At 41.4% G+C, this 22,753-nt stretch overlaps 1 protein-coding gene across 1 annotated transcript; it reads left to right on the forward strand.

The window, feature by feature from the left end:
- Positions 1–559: 559 nt before the first annotated feature.
- Positions 560–22,406, forward strand: LOC117468044 (F-box only protein 33). The gene is made up of 6 exons (XM_034112000.1): positions 560–1,112; positions 4,801–4,911; positions 6,853–7,013; positions 7,617–7,825; positions 8,053–8,350; positions 14,601–22,406. The coding sequence occupies exons 1-6, from the start codon at positions 679–681 to the stop codon at positions 14,855–14,857; spliced, it is 1,470 nt and encodes a 489-aa protein (XP_033967891.1). The 5' UTR covers positions 560–678; the 3' UTR covers positions 14,858–22,406.
- Positions 22,407–22,753: the final 347 nt, after the last annotated feature.

Consider the following 22,753-nt stretch of genomic DNA (forward strand, 5'->3'; position numbering starts at 1 on the left):
CAGTATGATTGCAGTGTGGTGCACAGCTGTCAGATAACATACCAGGAATGTTAATGCTTTCACGTTGCAACAGCCTACTGCCTGAAACTTTGTGAGGCATAGGAGTTTGTTAGGACTGCCAAACTGTTATCACTTTAACTTTGTTGTGCTGTGGTTATTTCCACCTTGTGTAATACGTGTTTAAAGTGGAGTGCATAGCTTGGATGGGTTGTAATCCACTGATTATTAAGGAGAAGAGTTGTGTCTGTGTTGAAACCAGCAAAACAGCGCCCTCCCGCGGGGGTATGGCAGTATGGCAAAAATAACAGCACTTCAGGACTAAACCATTCACTTGACAACGTTGCGATGCAGTCACTAGTTACCAAACATTTTTTTTTTTAAATCACAAGAGCCGTCATATTGTTAAATAAATAATATCTTTAGGATAAAATTCACAAACAGTGGTACTTTTGCGGCAAAGGGGATTTGTGTAACCTGCGTGAGGATTATTTTGTTCCCCTTCATTGAAAAGCGGTGGTACGGTCCAATAGTATTGAAGGCAACGCTGAAAAAACGACTTGTTTTCACCCAGAGGAAGAAGCTTTGCCGTTATCTGCTGCAGCACCAATTTTTTTAAAACGGTTGTACCATTTATTTTATAGCTGGTTGGTTCTCGCAAAGCAGCTTTCATTGCTTGCCATGGCTCTGTGTGAGGGTATCGGAGCCATGGCTTTGCCCAGCGAGCTTATCGTTCATATATTCTCCTTTCTGTCCGACCGAGACAAGCTCCGGGCCTCGTCTGTGTGCTCACGCTGGAGGGAGTGTCTCTTTTACCCCGCGCTGTGGACTGAGCTCAAGCTGCGGGTAGGTGGTGGATGTAACGGTGGCGGATCCACCTCAGAGGAGACCCCGAAGCTGGAGTTCCTCATGCGTAAGTTTGGTTCATTCGTGCGGGAGCTGCAACTGGAGCTTGCCCCGGTGGAGGGTTACCTTAGTCCCCTGAGCAACGACCCGTCCCCCCCCAGGATGGACCAGCCAGACAGCGACCCGCAGCTCTCCGAGCGATGGAGGGACGCCATGGCCACCTACTTGGACCAGGTGTTATGTGTGTTCTCCAGCACCCGTAACAACAGGTAATGTTACAGAAAAACTTGCTCTAAAATCACTTTCTGAGTGTTTATTTGTATTCAATGTCTGTAATTCCCATGACACCCTCTGCTTTTTAAAAAAAATCCGTAGTATTTGTTGCGTCGCAGCAAGCTAGCATAGTTAGCTATAAACAAACTCTGACATTAGCCGTTACGTAATAGGGTCATGTCTTTGCAGTGCAGTTAGTATCCGACGCTAAATGTCTCTGAGGGCATTATCAATACAACAGGAGGCATTTCTTTGTCTTTCCTTTACAGTTTTACTTTTACATAATGACATATTTGTGGTGTAGGCTATGCATATGTGACGACGTTTAAACGCTTGCCTGCGTTTCTATTGTTGCCAGTTCTATATTCTGCGTTGCATTGGGGTCTTCATACCAGCAGATACAATGCAGCACTGCTGGTGGCTAGAGAAGGCTTTGTTGGCTGTAACTTGCTGATATCAGCACACATATACAGTGTGTATATGTGTATTTAGCTCTGGAATGTCGTTACATACTGTTGGATATAATCACCTATGTGCTGCGTACTTCTAGCCACTTTCTGCTGTGGAAGTTGTTTCCTGTAAAATGTTTATTTAAATGGCAAAGTTTCCTGTTTCAGTGCAGAACTCCTCTATATAATACCTTCTCCCACATTCTTTATTATTCTCTACAGTGCTTTGTAGTGTCAAAACAGCATTCATCCATGTTGTGCAGTCCATGTCTTAGTTCTGCTGAGGGGGCTTGAAACCGTTTCAGTTGTCGCACTTCTCCTCATTGAACAGCTTTGCATTGGTTGATGCAGGATTTGTATCATTTACTTTGTGTACTAAAGAATAAAGTTGGCTTATTTCTTGTATAGAAAGGAAAGCCATGGCATGAAACGTAGTATTTAGTACATTAAAGTAGCATGTTGTAGTACACTACTAGAACTCTAGAAAATAGATATTGCGGCAGGTCCTGTGAAGTTTCCTAGTTCCAGACTTCTATTGGCGCACCAGCAATACAAAATGTTGACTTGGCAAGCGAGCATTTTTAGCAGTATGTTATGAGAAAATGTGCCAGACTCGATTATGTTATTCAACATTTTTGGCTGCTCCGCTGCGGTGTGAACAGGAAAACCCGGTGCTTTTCAAGCTCCAGCTCCGAACCAGCCCTGAAACACCGTTGGTGTGAATGAGGTATTAGTTTTCTAGGGAGTCCCAAAGTCACCAAAAACCAAGCCAAATGTTGCAACTCTTTTCCAATGCAAGTAGCTTCAATTGCTAGCTCCAAAAGTCCGGAATTTTGGGAAAAGTTGGCTACACTCACTGACTGTCACTTCAGGTATCCTTCCAAGCTAATCCACAAAAAGGACCCTTTAACGTATAATAATAATAAAACGGCAAACTTGGCTATTGTTAGTACTTTTAGAAAGGCAATTACGGCTAGGCAAATTGCACGCAGGTTGTAAGGCAAGTCGACTTATTACAGTCCAGCGACATATACTTTGTCAAGGATTTTTGATATATGGATAACGTTGTAGCTTAACGGCACGTAAAACGCACGTGATGACGTCACCAACGAATCGACGACTGAATTAGTTGGCAACTAATTTAGTAATCGATTTTGTCGATTAGTTGTTGCACCCCTAACTCGCACTTTGGGTGTGAACTGCGGGCGCCTGATAAGCCAACATCCCCCACTTTCATCAATTACAACGCCCATCCTACAGGGCAAATGAAAAGTGTAACCGGGGTGAAAAGGGTGTTACATTTACTTAATTATGAATATTGTTACATCAAGGCCAAAAATTAGGATGAGCACCAACGGTCAAAAATGTTTTTTCCCCTCCCAGAGCTACCAGCGCAGCGCCCCCCAGATCTGCCGCCTACGCCAAAAATTGGCCCTGCCAGTACATACAGTGGCAATGTCTCAAGATTTAGCAAAAATACACCTTTTATTGAAATACAGAAACACAAATACTACAAATCCACATAACAAACAATCAAAAATTAAAAAGGGTCGCCACTTATTATTATTTTAATAATAGCGCCACCGCTAGTGCTGCGTACCGGTACGCCGAACCGGTACTGGACTTGTAAAAAGTTTCGGTTCAAGTCCGGTTAAAACCGGAACGTCAGGAACCGGTACTTGGACTCGCAAAAAAACTGGCACTTACGTATATTCTGGTGTCTGTGGTTATTTAAACATTCCCTGATAAACGTTATTCAGTGTCAATAAATGAGTGCAAATCCCAGTGTGCTCAGTGTACAACATCACATGTCATTTCACCTTCGATTCACGGTTTGAAAACGTAGCGTTTCGCCACATGCTAATGCTAACCGGAAGTGAAGACTTTTCAGAATAAAAGTATTAAGTAAATAGTGTGAACTTCCGGATTTTCAGAATAAAACTGATTTAAATTAAATAGTGTATTTAATTCAAAATTACGCCATATCAACATTGATTTTAATTTCTAACAGTATGTATGTACATCACTATGTATGTAGTATGTACTGTTTAATGTAAACATGTAGAGTTGTAGAAAAGACATGGTGTACAGACAGTACAGTACACTCTGACTGTACAGTCACTACAGTGTAGTGTATACTGTATAGTAGGTGTGTAACAGTGTAATGCGTATAGTCTACTCTACACTCTACCTTTCAGCAACGTTTTAGGGATTGAGGCTCAGTCAGCTCAGGGACTGTTTGGTTACTTTAGTTTGGTAAATGAAATACATGTTTGAACTTTGTAGTAGTTCACTGCAGTTGCTGTCATAAGTCATTTGTAGACTAAGTGGAAAAAAGTGTTTTTTTTACATTTGTACTTTTTAGAGAAATGTAGACACAAGTTGGAAGGGAGCACAATAAACCTGACGAGTTTGAATTTGAGTTGATTATGAGTTAATGTTCAATTGATAATTAGCTCACAATAAGTTCACTTTAGTTACTCACACAACTTGACACAAGCCATGGGTTCAGGTCCGGACTTATAAGTCCGGACCTGAACCTGAACCTCTGGACTTGAGTCCGGACCTGAACCTGAATGTGAGTCCAGGTACGCAGCACTAGCCACCGCTATTTCTATATAGGGGAAACACTGATCTATATACATAACCAAGCTAGAATACATTTCAGGAAATCACTACAGTTCCAGGCGAAGGCTGGTGAAGGAGAGGAAATGGTTAAACATGAATCCTAGTGTAACTACTGTTGCTTCTGTTTACAATATCACAGGATCCCTTAGGCACTCCATGTCATATAATCATATTCACAATGTACATAAGATAACATTCACAAATGTTGACTCGGCAAACATATGACAATGACTATCCTTTTTGTGATTATCTCAAGTTACAAAATGTATCATTGTTTTTGTTTAGTTCAGGGGTCTCAGTAATGACTATCATTGCACGCTGTTATTTGGTAAGAATATCACTTGCTTAGCTGTTAATGTAGAAGGCATGATTGTTGTGTGTGGAAGCGCCAGTGAATGAGCACCATTAACTGAGTTTTAAACATCACTTTAAATGGAAGATCCCCATAGGCCCCGCCCACTAGATCGGATCGGTATCGGCCGATACTGATTCCGGCGATCGCCCCTAAAATTGGCGATCGGAGCATCCCTAATATAAGCATATGTGCATCTATTATTAAAACCTTTTTTTCCTTCATTTCTAACATTGGCTCTTTATCTTTCTCCAGAAACCTGCGGAAGCTGAGTCTTTATGGAGACACCTGCGTTCTCCAGCAAGAGGGACTATTGGACAGCTCCAACCTGCACCAAATTCACCAGGGGGATAAAAAGATCAATGAGTAAGCCTGAGCATAGCCACATGCAATCAAACTCAAAACATGGTGCATTCATAGAAGCAGTACAACAATGCAGATCAAATGCTGGCAATACGAATAGCAAGTCGAATCGGAAGTATTGTTCCTGCTAGTTCTCTCAAATATGAGAACAATAACATAGGGTTTCCTTATAATGGCCTTTCAACATTCACAGCCCATTGATCCAGAGCAGGGGTTCCCAACCTATTTCCCAAGAGCCCCCCCAAATGACTCCTGTTGGAAGTTGCGCCCCCCCCCCCCCCCCCACACACACACACACACACACAAGCCTAAAAAATGGTACAACTACTGTCACAAATTGGATGAATGTGAAGTGTGTTGTTAAAGGAGGATGAAAGCGTAATCAAGGAGCACTATTGGAGTGACTTTGATGGTTATTGGACTCAGGATTAATTCATTTGGATTCCCGCTGTATGAAGAAATGAAAGGACGGCGCAAGTGGAAACAATTCACAAAGGGATTAAACTGTTTAAAACACATGCTCAAAGTAAGCCGGATTTTGCCGATGCAAATCAGTTAACCCTCAGATCAGATCAGTAACTGATTACATTTACAAAGTAACCCTACACTACACATATAGGCTATTTGTATTTATTTTAGGATCTTAAAATCAGACCTGTTTTTTAAATGAAATCTGACGGCAGGCAGGCAGCTCTGATCACCTATGATAAATGCGCCACACCTAATCGCCGGTCATTCAGCCACAGAGCTCCCTCTATACAAATCAAACTGTAGACGGTGTGAAAACACCTATTGTTTTAAATAATGGTCGGAATGTGAGCCAGAGAACTCTAAACGAAAATGTTCAATCAATAAAGTAACATCTTATCTTAATAATATCTTCATATTAATAATAAATCATACAGTATGTGTCCGAAAGGGAGCAGGAGGAAGCAAACACCAAAGAAATATTACCAAAAATATACTGCATATTAAAGCAAACTATTGTAAAGGTAAACGTATGCGCATAACAAATAAAGAAGTGTAAACATTTACATTATTATTATGATTATTTAATATATAAAGACTATATATTATTGAATTACAAGATTAGATATACTTTATTTGATCTCAAATATTGATGTTTTTTCGTTATACTGTAGTGGCCTGTGAAAACCATAACAAATATGTGTTCAAATGCTCTTCAAAACACAACTGAAGTACTGAAAGTCCATGAAAGTTGTCTTTCTGTATTTCTGAATGAAGCGCCATCTAATGGTTCAATCCTGAAATTGAAAATCTGGCAACGCCCTCTTGTAAAATAGTGGGAGGGCTTAACATTCCCAGCCGCTGGGATCCGTTGGGTCTTTGGCAGGAAGCTGTTGGCTGGAGTCGGTTCTAGAGTGCTACATCTGTAGCTACTAACTTGAATTTTTATTAAAATTAGTTAATCAATTATTTATTTATTTTTATTGTAATGTATAGACAAGGCTTTTAGCGACAATCATGTATTGCGTTACAATTATGTTTAAAAAAAGTCTAAATATGATATTTGCCCTCAAATCATCTGAGGCCTGGCGTGCCCCCCAGGTTGGGAACCACTGATCTAGAGCAGAACACACAGCATTTCAATTGCCTTTCCTCTTATTATCACATCAGTATTTCCTATTCATAGCCGCCAGTGAGGGTTTGTTTTGCAGCTCTGTGGTAGTGAGGTGGGTGGCATCACATGAACATATCATGTTGATTCATATGTTCTATGTTCTGCTTTGTAGGACTACCCGCACATCTTTCACTTGGCACAAATATATAGGGACCCTTTTTTTAATTCTTCATCCACAAGGTTTACCTGGAGATTCACATTTTGTTTTATTTGGGTATATACTGCTTTTATGATGTCAAGAAGCTGTAATCCAGCTGCTAAAGTGAGTATGAGCTCATTCTCCTCCCCTGTGCTCTCTGCAGAATCCAGCAGTTGTTCATGGAGCTGCTGTCTAACAGCAGGCAGCTGAGGTGGTTGTCCTGTAGCTTCATGCTGGGTCTGGTGACTCCCTGCTCCTTCGCCTGTCTGTCAAACCCCTCAGCTGAGACCCTGCGACACCTCAGCCTACTGGACCACCAGCTAGGTATGTGTTGGTGTCATTCTGGATGACTTTGACTGTAACAGTTTAAATGTAGTTATAAAATAAAAACGAATCGATTGTATTCATTTAAATTATTACCAGTTGTTCTCATAGAACAGGGTTTTAGTGCCATTCTACATTTTGGGAATATTCTATTGCTGCCAACAAGATATTCCAGTTAAATGTTATCTGTGTTTGTTATTAAGCTTGAAAACAATTGATAGGAAGGCTATATAAAGAATTACCAGCAAAGAATGTCGAATTTGTATTTCCAATAAAACATCAGTAGGCTTTTCAAAAACATGAATAAGTTGTAACACTTAAAACAAAGAGTTTCCCTCAGGCCTTCATATTCTTATATAAAATAAAATAGAATAAAAACTATTTGCAAACAGACCAACATACATATAGGTCTGTGTGCCGACTTGTCTATTTCAATATACTTCAAATTGTGCTTAGTGGAATTATTTTCACCGGACATTATGACTTAACATTTTCGGACTACAACTGATTTTTTACGTTCAAGTCCGTCAAAAAGTGCCTTAGATATTCATTAGTGATGTGTTATGTTTATTCAACCTTTGCCCTCTCCTCAATCTCCCTCAGGTCCCCTCATCTCACCCTCAGAGTTGAGTCGTCTGTCTAATCTTCGTTCTCTGGCTCTGGATTTCTCTGATTTGACGTCCGAACTCTGCGCTCTGCTAGCATCTCCGCGCCGAATTCCACTGCACCGCCTGTCCCTGCTGCTCAACGGCGCCGCCCTGGAGTTCAAACCGCTGGAAGGGACCGCTACCGAGGAAGATTGGAAATCCCTGGTAATGCAAGATGTTTCTTTGTTTCCCGATATCGGGATATGACAATATATATCAACTCAGATTTCTCATACGGGAATAAGGGGTTTTTCCTGGTTTTAAAGGCTGCATGACTTTAATAGGATGTCATTTTCTGAATTGACCAGACTCATCTAGCTGTTTTCTCCACACACAAAAAAAAAAGTTCAAGTCTCCATGTGCACCACTCAAGTTTTCCTACTCCTCCCCAGATTTGTTCGAGCACCAACTTGCGAGTGTACCTCATGGCCCTGGAGGTCGACAGCTCTGAGCTCCTCCGAGTCCTGAAGCCCAGCCTCCCTCTCGAGCGCCTCCACCTGGACAGTTACAGCACACTGGTGACCGACAGCACCTTGGAGCTCATCACTCAGCAGTACAAAAAAACACTGACGCACTTCCTGCTCCTGAGGGATGACCCCGACTTCCCCGACCTCAGCATCAATCGGAACGAAGACCCCTTGGTCCTGTTGGCATGGAGATGTACTCAGCTGGCTGTACTGGTGATACATGGTGAGTTTGGCTTGTTTTACAGGAAGTCCCTGTATCCACATAGTGTTTCAATTTCGAGAGCCTTTGTCTTTTTTGCGTGAAGCAACTTCCAGAAAAAGAGCTGCTTCACCTTTTTTGTGCGCCCGCCATGAGCCCTTCCAGTTGAACATATTTAAACATACCACCAGAAGCTGCTTACAGCCGTGTTTTTTGGATGGAAAATATCATTATTATAATAATAATAACTGAGATTTCTATAGCGCCTTTCAAGGGACCCAAGGTTTGTAATATCATTACAAAGAGCAAAAATGAAATCTCTTTGAGTGTATCGGCTGGTATGAGCTGGATGTTGCCGTCAGACTGAAGCAAGAATCTTTTTGGTTAGTGCTTATGAGGAAAAAAATAAAGCTAGATAAACGGCAAGGCTGCAAATGTAGGCTGTCATTCAACAAGTGATAGTTTGTTGTGATATAGATTTCATAGAGAAATTAAATAAAGCTTTTCGTATTTATTTGTTATTCTGGTGTTTGCTTGGCCTACTGTACGTCAGTGATGTCAGTGATGATAGTGTTTTTTTAAACGTGTAGTTCAGTCACACAACAAAATCAAATGAGTTAATGGGGGCAGCTGTAGACTAGAAACTCCTGTGTCAAGGTAAAAATGACTGTATTGTGGTTTGTGACTGGAGTTTAGGGAACAGCTTCAGGTCCTGACAGCTAGGTAAGGTAGTAAAACATTTCAAAAAATAGCCAACACTTATTTACTATCAATTTTTTGGGAAGGGTTGAATTCTATATATTTACCAAAATCAATGTATTGCTGCATTATCATAGAGTTAGAGTTGGAAGCAGTTATATAAAGGTAAAAAGTTGCATAATGTTGCTATTAACAGGGTTCGTACGGGTGCTGGAAATCCCTGAAAATGCTTGAAATTGTACGAGGTGTTTTCAAGGTTTGAAAAGTGATTGCATTTTGGAAATGGTGCTTGAAATTGGAAATGCTTTACTTCATTTTTTAGATTAAAAGAAAAATAAAGAAGTCGGAGCGCGCTTAATTGCTTCGCTTTTACATAAAACAGCTCCGCTGCGGCCTTCCCGCGCTATGCACGCGACCTGCAAGTGTTTGTGTTACGTGTGACCTGGGCATTCTGATGAGAGATAGATGACTGTGTGCCAGGAGGTTGCAGTTTCAACGAGCGTTGGCTAGCAGAAGACAAATACAAACCATGGCTAAGACGAGGGTTTTAAAAGCAATGTATTTCTACTGGTAGTATGTGTTCGTGCCTAAACCAAATGTGACTTGCTCTATCGAAATCAGTCACATTGACCCGAAGACACATTTTCGTTTGTATTACTGGTCTGGGGGAAGCTCGCGAGTGTGTTTGTGTATTTTTGCGTTTGTGTACCGGGGAAACACTTACGAGAAACACCGGCGGCTGTTATGCTTGCTGTGATGTTACATTAGTCCGTTCTCTGCTTGTAATGATCCCGAAGCTTCAAAGTTGTATTTATCATCTGAATTTGCCGAAACAAGTTTAATATTCTGAAAGCCAAGACTTTGTTTATTTGAAAACAGATGAAAACAAACTGTCTTTTATATAAAATTGAAGTATTATACAAGTAAAACTACATTTAGCTTTAATCCCATGTAATTGTAGAATGAACACAGTCTTCCTTTGAAGATGTAGAAGTCGGGTGTCTTGAGTAGCGTTACCTACAAAGGGTTAGGGTCTATTTTTATGCAGCTCTGTGTGATTTTGTGGCTACAATTCAGGATAATACGCTACCAGAGGTGGAATAAGTACTCAGATCTTGTACTTGAGTAAAAATAGAAGTACTCACAGTGTGTGAAAAAGTACACGTCCCACCGTCCGGGACGTGTTATTTACAATATCAGACAAGTAGATCTTTCAATTGACTTGTCCGGCGGACAAGTGACGTTTTTCGCCCTCATTTATTGACAAATTATTGATAAATTCAGTTTACAAAAGGCAGAACTCATTCGGAAATTGTACGTGTCCGCCATTGTTCGAACAAATAAAAATTGTCCGCTAGTATCGGGATTAATAAGAGTTGTGAGGATAGGAGGCGAGGCCGAGCCCCGCGGACTGCAGCTCTCTCTATGCTCCGTATCAGCTGATCGCTGATCAGCTCAGCGTCTCTCTCTCTCTCTCTCTACACACAGCGGATCCGCTGCCCGTTTAACAGCCTCATCTTTGTCAAACTGTATTATGTTCTAACACGTAATGAAGGTTATTAAGTGTTTTAGCTCCTGTGTTGTTAATATTGATGCCATTTCCTTTATGAAGTGAAGCAGCCTCCCTGTCTGTGTCCTCGCGCTGTCCTCACATCCCCGGACCCCCAGACTCGGAGGAGCACAGGGACGTCAGTATTGTTTATGAAGCAGGGTATAGAAAGTACATTATTGAAATGCTATTTATACTATTTATTTACTTTTACAAACAGTGAGCAGCTGGGCAGCTGCAGCATGTGTATTGCAGGACATGTGCAAGCGTCTTTGAGTTGTAGAAAAGCGCTAGGCCTTAGGCTATAAATATAATGTATTATTATTATTAGGCCTATGTGTTGGAGATGTGTGGTTGGACTCTGTCTCACAGGCAGGTTTCAGTGTAACATCAGAGGAGACTGGGCCAATTGTACATTCTCAAACTGCACCACTTAGAACTAACTAAACAATGCAGAGATCATTTTTATATAATTGTATTCAATAACCGTAAGAAATTAAACAGTATGAAGTGATTTGTAAATAGGAATACAGATTTGACTTAATGTTTTCATAAATATATTTTTCTCCCAGTTTGTCATGGGACTTATTTTTACCCTCTCAAAAGAACCGGAATCGAGAACCGAAAATAACCGGAATCGAAAAGCAGAACCGGAATCGTTAAAATCCAAACGATACCCAACCCTATGTGTAATGCAGTAAAATCTTACCGCTCACTTACGTTAGCGGTGTTGTAAAACCGTGGGAAAATGTAAAATACGATGACGAAGAAGAAGATTCCAGTGGCCCCAATTTTTGTCCATTCTGGACAAGTGAAAAATGTATTCGGACAAGTAATTTGCCAAACTCACTTGTCCATGGACAAGTACTCTCTAAAAACTTTTTCTCACACTGACTCAGATCTTATACTTGAGTAAAAGTAGAAGTACTCAGATCTGGTACTTGAGTAAAAGTAGAAGTACTCAGATCTGGTACTTGAGTAAAAGTAGAAGTACTCAGGTCTTGCACTTGAGTACAAGTAGAAGTACCAGAGTGTAGGAATACTCTGTTACAGTAAAAGTCCTGCATTCAAAATGTTCCTCAAGTGAAAGTAGAAAAGTATTCTCATCAACATATAGTGAAAGTAGCGACAGTGAAAGTAGTCGTTGTTTGATTGGTCCATTTTAGAATAATATATATGATATGTTTTATAATGATTGATCATGAAAGTGTTCTCAAAGCTGGTGAAGGTGCAGCTAGTTTGAATGACTTTGTAGACTGCAGGGTAGCTGGTGGATTTACTCCAGGTGGAACTAAAGTCTGATTTAACACTTGAATATATTTCACATCATTCATCCACATCTGTGAAGTAACTAAAGGTATTAAATACATGTAGTGGAGTACAAGTACACCATGTACCTCTGAGTTATGTTCACTGCCAACCTAAAAGTACCTCAAAAATAGTAATCAATAATGTATTGAAAGGTTATTTGGCTGATTGTTTTATATTGGCTCAGTAGGTTATATGGGAGGCCCAGTCTACGTACAGATCACTCATTTTGAAATATTAAACTTCTTTCTTTAATTTGTCATCCTCGTGTAGAAGGCTATCACGAAACACACATTTGGTTGTTTATAGCATAAAGAACATCTGATTTAATGTGAGGTAGGGAAATAATCATTTGAGTATAAGTGTGTGTATATAAATATGTAATTTACAACAGCTATAAGATGCTTGAAAATGCTTAAAAAGTGCTTGAATTTGACTTTGGAAAAGGTGTAAGAACCCTGTATTAAGCTTAATATTAAACCTACATTAACTGTCGTTGGGGGTTTCTTTTGCGAATAGGAGTTAATACAATAATTTGTAAATGCAAAACACAGTTTTTCTGGTTGAGAAATAGTTTATCCAGTAGATAAAGAAATGCATAAGCCTTCATCTGAAGTTTTGAGATGGAGTTATTTCCACTATTCCCCCTTCAATTTGCTCACCCCTAGCTCCTTTAGGAAAAACGATAAGCTGCTAAATGTTAAGCTTAAACGATAAACTGCTAAATGTTATGTTCCTGTTAGTCTCTAACTTTGGCTTTCTTGCTTTGTTTTTTCTACGGTTTCATTTTCACTGAAAACCGCTTCCTGCTATGTTTGGAAACTTAATAGAGTGCGAGTGAACCAAAGAGTGAAGTTGCTGACAGCAAAAGAAAAATGAGAAAAATAAACATGCTGAGGACCAACGCAGAGTTTATAATTTGTGGTTTTGTTCTATGCAAGACATCTTTACCACAACACATAATGTTATCCATTGTTCACTAATTAATGAGACTTCTGAGAGTTTTATGGATTGCATATCGTGTTTGGGATAACAGTCTTGAACATGAAAAAGATTTGGTTATTGTTAAAAGTGTTCAAATTCTGCACAACAGTTGGTCTAGACAAGGGGTGTCAAACTCAATTTCATCGCGGGCCACATTCGCATAACGGTTGCACTCAAAGGGCCGTTAAAAAAAATGAACGCCACTAATTATTTTAATGCGATGTGTATGTATGTACATGTATGTACATGTATGTGCATGTGTATTTTTGTCCTCGGCCGCCCCGTAGTTTCAGAGCGCATCGAGTTTAAAATACCATCTACAAGCTGATGCTGACAGCCCCGCTCCTGCCGCCCGCTTGTGGCAGACCACACTTCCACGCTCACCGGCAGGCACCGACTGGCCATCGGGAGGACCGGGAGGGTGTGTGTATGTGTGGCCCGAGCGAGCGAGAGACCTTACGTGCATTGTTGTTGTTAGCATCTGGTGCTAGCTAGCTGCGCTAACGGATATAAGGAGCTGTTTAAATGAAAACAGAGGAGCGCTCTATCCACACAACTGCGCCGAGCACTTGACTTGATGCAGGAAGCAGACAGCGGGACATTGTAGGAGAAGTGAGCACACTCAGCAACATGATTGCAGCGTCCAGGCAGCTCCGGTTTGAGCATATGCCTTGAGAGTTGCACATAGCTCGAACGATCCATCACACACACACACACACACACACACACACACACACACACACACACACACACACACACACACACACACACACACACACACACACACACACACACACACACACACACACACACACACACACACACACACACACACACACACACCCACACCCACACCATTTGTATTGTATGAGAGAGGTTCCAGGTTGTTGTGTTTAATATTCATGAGAATATTTGTCATTGTTCAAATGATAATAAACATTAGCATAAAGCATATTTGTCCACTCATATGTTAAGAGTATTAAAAACTTGAAAAATATTCCTCTAAGGTACATTTAGAACAGATAAAAAATGTGCGATTAATTTGCGATTAATCGCGATTAACTATGGACAATCATGCGATTAAATATAATGATAATAATAATATACATAAATATATAAAATAATGTATTATATTACATCATTGCCTCTGAATTGGATTATTATCGGATAGGATAATAACTTAGTAATTGACTACGTCTGAAAGCAGAAGTCCAGGGCAAATAATTGCAAGTCTCTTCAGTGCGCATGTCACAAAACGAGATGCATTGTGGGACATGTAGTTTATGGGCAACCTGCTTCTGTAAAGTGGCATGTAACCGTATAATAAACATATCATATTCTTTGCAAGCTCTTGCAGGGCCACATAAAATGAAGTTGCGGGCCGGATTTTGCCCCCGGCCCTTGAGTTTGAAACCCCTGGTCTAGACATTGTGATTTATATTTATACTCTAATTTGCCGTTTTACAGCCATTGTGTTTGTCTCGAATCTTTTCATTGATTCATTTTTGCAGCAATGTGAAATAAAGAAGGTAAAATTAACAAAAGATTACCGAATCCTAATCACTGTGAATCTGGAACGATTATATCATCATATATTATGTTTTAGTTTGTACCCCTTGCTAGGTTGAGTATAGAGTTGTGCAGTGATGACATCTATAAATATTTTTTTTAATTATTTATCCATAATATTGGCAAACTTAGTCCAACCTCCCTGACAAATATCTCTCTCCGTAGGTTACACTGTTTGGTCCCATAACCTGGTGGCCATCTCTCGACTGCGGGGCTCCAGCCTTCGTGTCCTGACCGTCTCCGAGGAGAGCATCGACTTCGACCCGGACCAGTCCGTGTGCATGGAGGGCGATCCGGTCCACAACCTGGTGAAGGAGGTCTCTCTGGGCCTCGGCCGCGGGTGGCACCCCTCCAGCCTGGATTTGTCCGAACCCACCCAGCACTTCCACCGCGAGCTGCACGCCTTCAGCATGGGCATGTAGGCAGGTCCAACACATCACAGCCTACACCGTGTCAAGACCAGGCCAGACCAAACACACCTCTGAAGGGGTCCCCAAAGCAGGGAGAGATGTAAACCGGGTCTTAAAACAATCCGTGAATTACATTTAAAGGATTGTTTTTATTATAGTTTTATTCTTTGTTTCTTTTCACAGGGTTTTTAGCACACCATCAAGTCCTACCATTTTCAAAACTATTCCTTTTTAAGGTGCTTTGTCGCTTTGATTATTTAGTCAGCCAGTGACTTGGGGAAAACAGATCATCAATCTTTGAGGTTTTAAATATTCAACAATATCCCTTTAAAACTGGTTATTCTAATAAAACGTGATATTTATTTAGTTTAAAGGCATACCAATCTCTGGCCCTGGACCATATACAAGACTTGAGTCATAAACCCTTTTTGTCTGCAAAAATGGGTTACTGCAGCTCCAAATGCTCAATCTGGTCTGGTCTTGATAGACAAGTATTCATCGCTCAATGTTTCTATTTCACCTTAAAAACCTCCAGAGCCTCTCTGTAGGATGTTTTTATTTTATTTCTTTTTTTTGTTGACTGTTTCTCATCACTCCCCGCTCTGTGTATATTCTTGTTTGCCTGTGTGGTGGTTCCCTTGCCTGTATAGGCTTTGTGTGTATTTAAATACAGATATATTCTTATCATCCTGCTCACAGCTAAGACAGGACAGGCAGGTTGAGTGATGTGCCGGTGGGATTTATTGGGGGAGTGTTTTGGTTGTGAACGTGTTTTTTCTTTTTTCGTCTTTCTTCTAAAACCCTTTACTAGAGTGGAGCAGACTGACATACCAATGCAGAGCAAAGGTTAGAGTTTGTAAGCTAACCACTCAATCACTTCCTTGATAACGCATCCTTAGCTGCTTCTTCTGTTGCTCGCAAAGAGCACCTAGTGCACTTATCTACTAGATTGAGCCTTCGCAGCAAGGTGGGAATATCCACTGCTATGCTATGACCCTGATATATGTAAATGGTTTTATCAAGGATTTCGAGCCCCTTACCAATGGTGTATTCAAGAATATTGTTACATACTTTTAGCCAACACACTCCCCACTTGCCGACTTTTTGAGAAACCTTGCTAGTGAATCAAATGGAGAGCCTCTTCTTCCGACAGACATTCAGAGTGCAACTATAACATTCACCCACAACAAAACAAAGTCCCCCGCTTTGTTGGACCTGTAGTAAGCTAGTGCAATCTTTCATCTTGTTCTACCTTTGCTCTCTTTAGGTCAAGACTTACTGACAGGTATCACTGGTTACAGAATATTCAAATGTGAAATACCAGTTTAAATAGAAGAAAGGAAGTGTGCGTCACAACATGAAGGACTCTGAGATTAGACAACCTGCATAATCCGTAAGAGAAAGTAGGTCTTCATTTCATTATGCCATGAATAAATATATATTTTAAAATCTCTGACTCCTTCCAAAGTCTAAAAGCAGTATTCTGAAGGCACGACTTCCCTGAGTACCAAACGGAGGCTTTGCAAGTATGCTACGAGTCTTTTGGCAGAAACTAGCAGTAGGTTTTTCTTCTTTTGGTGTAAAACATTTCATGATTAAGAACAGGGAAAAGTTAAGGAGGCACTGAATGTAACTTAACTCTGTTAGCCAGTCTGCCCTTTTTTTTCAAGGCCTACTGTAAAGCTATACTTTCATCAGAAATGTGCTTTATCTTGCCACAATAGTCATTGCTGCTGAATAACGCATTTGGAAATCGTACGATCCAATGGCAGCCAGCATTTCGATATCCTAGGTTCCAATGGCAGCCATCATTTGGATATTGTATGAGCCATGGCAGCCAGCATGGGATATCCCAGGTTCCAAAGGCAGCCAGCATTTGGATATTTTAGGTTCCAATGGTTTCTAGCATTTCAATATCCTAGGTTCCAAAGGCAGCCATTATTTGGATACCGTGGGTTTCAATGTCAGTGGCGGAATATTTTTTGTGCGGCACCTACAGCACAACAAGGTTTTGGTTTCAAAACGTTATGTCGTATTTCTGTGGTGAAACATATTTTGTCAGTCTCAGGTAGGCTTTTAACATCACTATGACCATGACCGCTGCAGTGATGAGTAGGGTGTGTGTGAAACAATCATTAAGCGTTAGATACTGTCGTTATTTTATTTGAATCTCCTTTTCGATTCACAGTTGCCTTGGAAACAGCCCCCTTGTTTTCTGGATACAGATGATGTTGTTTATCTTGCCATCTTTTAATCCCTCGCCCCACCTCGGTTGGCAGGGATCAGCGAACCTTGTCATACATTTGTTTTCAAAGATTAAGGTTGACTAAAGAATGGCCGTCTGCTCATTGCACATGTTTTATGATAACTCCAGGAGATGTTGTGGGGGAAAGGGAGTGACCTGCTGGGCCCGAATAATGTCTGAAACGGAATGTAGTCCGTTTTACGGGGTGAAATACCTTAGGCCTGGCACAAGGGATATTGGGCATGAGTCGCTTGAATCGTCGGATTCTATCTTTTGGGGAAGAGTGAGATGCCTCTGTTCTAACAAACAAAATAAATGTTATTCAGGCTCTTGAAGTTCAACCATGCCACGGTCAGCCCTCAAGCCGGGCTCTACCAACCACATATCTTCCTTATTGTGGATAAGTCGGTTCCATCTGGTTATAATTGCTGTTGTACTTAAATCTTAATAGGGTATTTCTGGAACTTGAGTTCGGATCTCAGCATGTAAAGAGTTGGGTCGGACAGTAGAGCGCCTAACTTTCACAAGTAAGTGCCGTCAACTAGCCATCGCTTGGAAAGTTAGCTTCCCAGAATGGCGTCAGCTAGCTTGTTTTGTGCACTTTCGAAGTCGGGGCAATGGCATCAGAGACTGAAGGTCCATATCCAGGTCTGTAGTTTACAAGGTTGAAGTGCGTTTATTTTCATAGACTGATATGGATCCTGAGTTATCCAGTGTGCCAGCACTTTGCTTGGTTCGGAGTGAATTGGATTGCAGTGGTGGTTGGCCTGTGTTTACCAAATGTGAGGTCATCTGTTATCAATGGTTCTACAGTGATAATCTCTCCTTGGTCCATATCTCAGGACAAACGCACTCTGGTACCAAGAGTCTCTTTTAAAGGCTGTATATAGAGCCCTCAGAGGGGAGAGCTTTTCACACTTTCAGACCAAACATGTTTTAAAATATTTTTTCTCTTCCTCCCCTCCTTGGGTGTTTCCACTCGTGTAGTTTTTTAGAACTCTACATCGCTCCTTCGTGTGAGAGATTCAAGCTGTTTGTATTGTGTATAGGCATCACCGATAAGAAGGGGAAACTGCAACAGTAGAATGTTATTTCAAACTAGAATTGAGCTGGTGAAATAGAAATGTACGGGGGAAAAAGATGATTTTCCAAACACCAGCCTCACCTTCTGTGTGCGCTTCCTCTTATGGATCCTCAAGTCCCCACATGTTAAAACAAATGGTCTGTGGTTTCTCTCAGATTCAACGGAAAAAGAAACATCTAATAGGAATGATATTCCCAATTTAAATACATTTAACTTCCTAACACTTTCGAGAGAAAAAGTATTTCTATAAGCAGGCGCCAGTACATATTCTCTATCAAAAGTTAACGTTTTGACAATTGCAATGTAGAAATATTCCCAAATCCCAGAGTTGCTGAGATAGGCGTGAGAAGGTGTCGCCAAAACCAAATGTATGCTGAACAACTTAATACTGGCACAATTGGTCGCAGTATGGGATAGCATTTGAAGCTACCATATGCAAAAAAATCCCCGGTCCATTGTTGTCATCCCTCACATCTTAACATTAAGCAGAGTGTGCCTGAAAGCTTCTAGAGTGCGAGTGCTTTTCAAACCTCTGCTCTCCAAGTGATCAGCTTTGTGTCGTTTGTAGTCCTTGCTGTGTTTGTTAGCTTAAGGAACGCAGCGTTAGCAGCTAGTGTTTGGAGTGTGCTTGTATTTCTTGCGCTTTTCATCTAACTTTCAAGTAGAAATACGTTTCAGCGTGGATATGAGAGTGTGTGTCCAAGGGGAGGGCTTGCTCACGTTCAGGAGTGTAGTCTTATCACGGCAGGAAACGGCATCGTTCGTTCTCAGGGTACAATCGGCTTTCAATAAGAGTGGGGGGAGGAGGTGGGAAGGTCACGGTAGCTCAGGCCTTTGATCTCACTTGTATGGACCGTAGGAGTCTCTGGATCTGTTCTCCATACGTTGATGTGTTTTTAAAGCTGCCAAAGACCAGAGTGGAACAAACAGACACAAGTCTATCTGAAGTGCCCAAACACACACAGGAGGCTGGTCCAGTGGTCTCCTTCTTTCTCCTCACTCAGTGTCTACTAACTTCTACCCATCTGTGGAGAGACTATACTGTGCTGTCCCGGGTCACAACAGTGTGAAAAGACATCAAAGCGTACCTGGCCAACATTGTGCTAGTTCAACTTCTACTGGCCCATCCCTATCTTGGGATGTTGGGTCTACACTGCATATAGCAAAGAGAGGCCTTGAAGTCCAGTGCAGTATGTTTTTAAGGCTTATACTCCTCTTTGTTTTCACTGTGAGCGAATGTAGGAGGCCGGGGTCATCTCTGAACACTTCAGGGACTAATCACTCCCTTCCATGCTTCCTAGAGCTACTTTCTGACAGATTTCATTGTAGCTTCACCAGCTGGGACACAGGCCAGCGTTCTGATCTGATGTGTTTCCTGTGTCCAAGGTCATACTTGATGGAAAAGTGTTTGGCGCCAGGCGTGCGGAGCTGTAACGTGATTTGCTGCTAGAGATCAGCCAGGGAACGGAACATTCCATGCAGGGGTCGCTCAGGCCGTCAGACTTGCAAACAGTGTACGTCTGCGTGAAAACTAAGAATCTATATAAATATATATTATAATTTTTTTATTTAGAGGTCTGTTTTTTTTTTAGGGTTACAAGACGCAGGTGGTGTTGACGACACACCAGATTACCAGCTGGTCTGAGCAGAGTGGAGGTCTCTAAATGTTTACCGTGGTTCTAACGCGCTTTCTGCTGAAACCATTTCTGGGACTTTTTTGTGTCTGGCACACAAAAGGTTACAAGTGTTGGAAACATACCACGACTGTGCTAAATACAGTTAATGGAGTCTTCTCTTTTACACATGAAATCAAGCATCTAGAGTAAAGTACATCGCCATACGCAAAGGGAAAACACCTGGTGTCTGGGGGTTATGTATACATCATGTGCAGACAGAGGTTTGTGTATGGCCAGACTGTACTGTGTGCACACTGGAAGACTGATGGAGCCTTACCTTTAAGAGTTCTGCCACAAAGAAGATGGTTTTACGGCTATAAATGAGATGCCGGTTTTACAGGAGACCATTACCAGCAGTTCCTGTACAAGCTGACCCCTTTTGACATGTTGGTTTTTTCCATGCTCTTTAATATGCATTCATGGAGAAATGTATCTGGGTACATCTGTCCTGATGTGATGGCAGAGCTGTAGGGAAACAGGGATCTGGGTACATCTGTCCTGATGTGATGGCAGAGCTGTAGGGAAACAGGGATCTGGGTACATCTGTCCTGATGTGATGGCAGAGCTGTAGGGAAACAGGGATCTGGGTACATCTGTCCTGGAGGTGGGTTGGACACTTACTCGCCAATACAAATCCTATCGAAACAAACAAGTGTGTTATTTTAGTACCAAAGCAACAGACTGTCAGATCTGCATCAGTCTAAACGGGCTCACCGCTCGGACTCAATGCCAACTTGAGTTTTATAATGTCGACTCTCGGGACGTTTGCAATGTTCTTGACTATTAAATAGCTGGAAAAGAGCTAGTTCAGATGGTTCAAGGCCTAAGACAGTGACGGGGTTAGGAGACGGGGCGTCCTCATCACAGTGGGAGATTTCAGACGGGTATTTCTGGTGTTTTCACCCAACACCATAGACTACTACCGTTACATGCAAGACTTTGAATAGGCTCACACAGGAATGTGAGGAAAACACTGGATGTGCATTGCACTGGTATAGAATAACCGATGTAGGTGTGTGTAATGTCTCAGCGGAGGGGGGGGGTTCACACGGAGCAGAAAGGCTTTACTTGCCACATTTTATATCTAGAGAAGAAACAACAAAACGGCACTGATAGCATAACCCGGCCAAACTCCTGTCAGTCGCCGCGGCGCACACGCCCCCGGGGGTCTGCGTAAGCGCCCGGCTGCATCAAGGAACTGATAGATATTCATGCTCAGTGTCAGCCAACTATCTTCGTTTAGATCTCAGCTACTGTGGCTCCGATGTTCCTGGCCCCTAAACAAAGTCTTTCTTGTCACGTCTGGAGAGCCAAACCTCCCAATGAGCCCGGCAGGCAGGCCAGCCGCACAACTATGCAAGAGGAATGCATATAATCCACACGCTTCTCTATTATTTTGTTTGTTTTCCTTTCTTTCTCTCACTGTCACGCAGTAGAAATGAACTATTAAGAACTTGCAATGACAATACTTGGCCTTATGATGATTTCTGAAATCTTATCATTTAGTTTTAAGATCTTTATTTTTTGATTCTGGTCAGCCAGCCCAGCGACAGCAGCGGTGACGGCGGGCTCACTCTTGGTCTCTGTGAGACCGGCTAGACGGCCCCAGTGTTATCGTGGTACGAATGTTGTGCATTTGTTTAAAATCAGGACAGTTTGCAATAACAGCAGTCTTACTAGTGGCCACAAAGGGGCACGAGCAGTGCTGACGGCGCCCGGCTGCCTCTTTAGAAAACCATAGAGGAAGAAATATAAATAGATATATATATTAACTCACACAGTGCATATTTGTATTAGCTATCAACAATGCATCACCATGGTATACTTATGCAACACATGTCCGGGTTCAATTTATGAACATGAAGTATATTATAAAAATCACACCGACTTTGTAAATCAGAAGCTATGTTATCAAGTGTTTTATGCGGAAACAATGGTTTTACCATCCTTAATGTTGAATATTCTGACGTTATGTTCCTGTGTGATTGTGTGTGTTTGTTAAAGTGAGCACATAGCAGTACCTTATGTATGTAAGTAGGGAACCAGACGTAACCCAGACACAGCTGGACCAGATTTCAAATCACACGGAGCACTTTTAAATACCTTTTTGTTTCTTAAATGGCCTAATCTGATCTGTATTATGAGCGGCATGGATTAAGACCAGCCAAGGGAGTTTGCACTCCAGAAAACTGTTTGTCCACATAAGGGAATGTTTTAGTTGAGAACTTGGCTTAATCTATGCCTGTGAAACCGCTCTGAATTAATTACATTTAGACTAATGCAAAACCCGGATTTGAAACCTTTCCAGCTGTTTTTTGTTGTTTTTTTATCTGCAGGGAAAGAGTCCTCTCCAGCTGAGAGGACAGATTTTATCTTAGTGAGCAGTGTGGATCCATGGTTTTGTTTGAGAAAAGGGAGGGGACGTTGCAAACCTCCATGGAAAACCTCTTTACAAGGTGCACACTTGAAGGGTCAACCTGCCGAATGTTGATTTGAATTCATGTTGAATGAATGCTTCTCTTCTTTTAGTCAATTAATAAAAGCATTACAAAGTGATTTGTTTCCATTGTGTTATTTATCTCCTGTTTCCAGCTTCAGCTCCATCAGCCCTTATCCTATGGTACTGTGGTAGACCTGTCAATCACAGTGTAGACCCGCCCTAAAGCATACCCTGATTAATGATCTATTTTACAAAAAGAACATCATGCTATATTCAAAAACATAAACTAGAGTCTGAGACCATACACTTGACAGGGAAGTGTTAAAGTTCCCCTATTATACTATTTTTCATCAATATATTATAGGTCTCAGTTATATACAAAACATGTACCAAACAGATCATGCATTGTAGCATCCCATAATCCCCTCTGTTTCAGCCCTGTTTCCAAAGTGCTGATTCTCTG

Source organism: Pseudochaenichthys georgianus, chromosome 22 (genome assembly GCF_902827115.2).
Source record: "Pseudochaenichthys georgianus chromosome 22, fPseGeo1.2, whole genome shotgun sequence".
In the NCBI taxonomy this organism is placed as follows: Eukaryota; Metazoa; Chordata; class Actinopteri; order Perciformes; family Channichthyidae; genus Pseudochaenichthys; species Pseudochaenichthys georgianus.

Coding starts and splice junctions, on each gene's coding strand:
- LOC117468044 (XM_034112000.1), top strand. CDS start 679: ATGGCTCTGTGTGAGGGTATCGGAGCCATGGCTTTGCCCAGCGAGCTT. Junction 1,113..4,800: donor TCCAGCACCCGTAACAACAG/GTAATGTTACAG, acceptor ATCTTTCTCCAG/AAACCTGCGGAAGCTGAGTC. Junction 7,014..7,616: donor CCTACTGGACCACCAGCTAG/GTATGTGTTGGT, acceptor AATCTCCCTCAG/GTCCCCTCATCTCACCCTCA.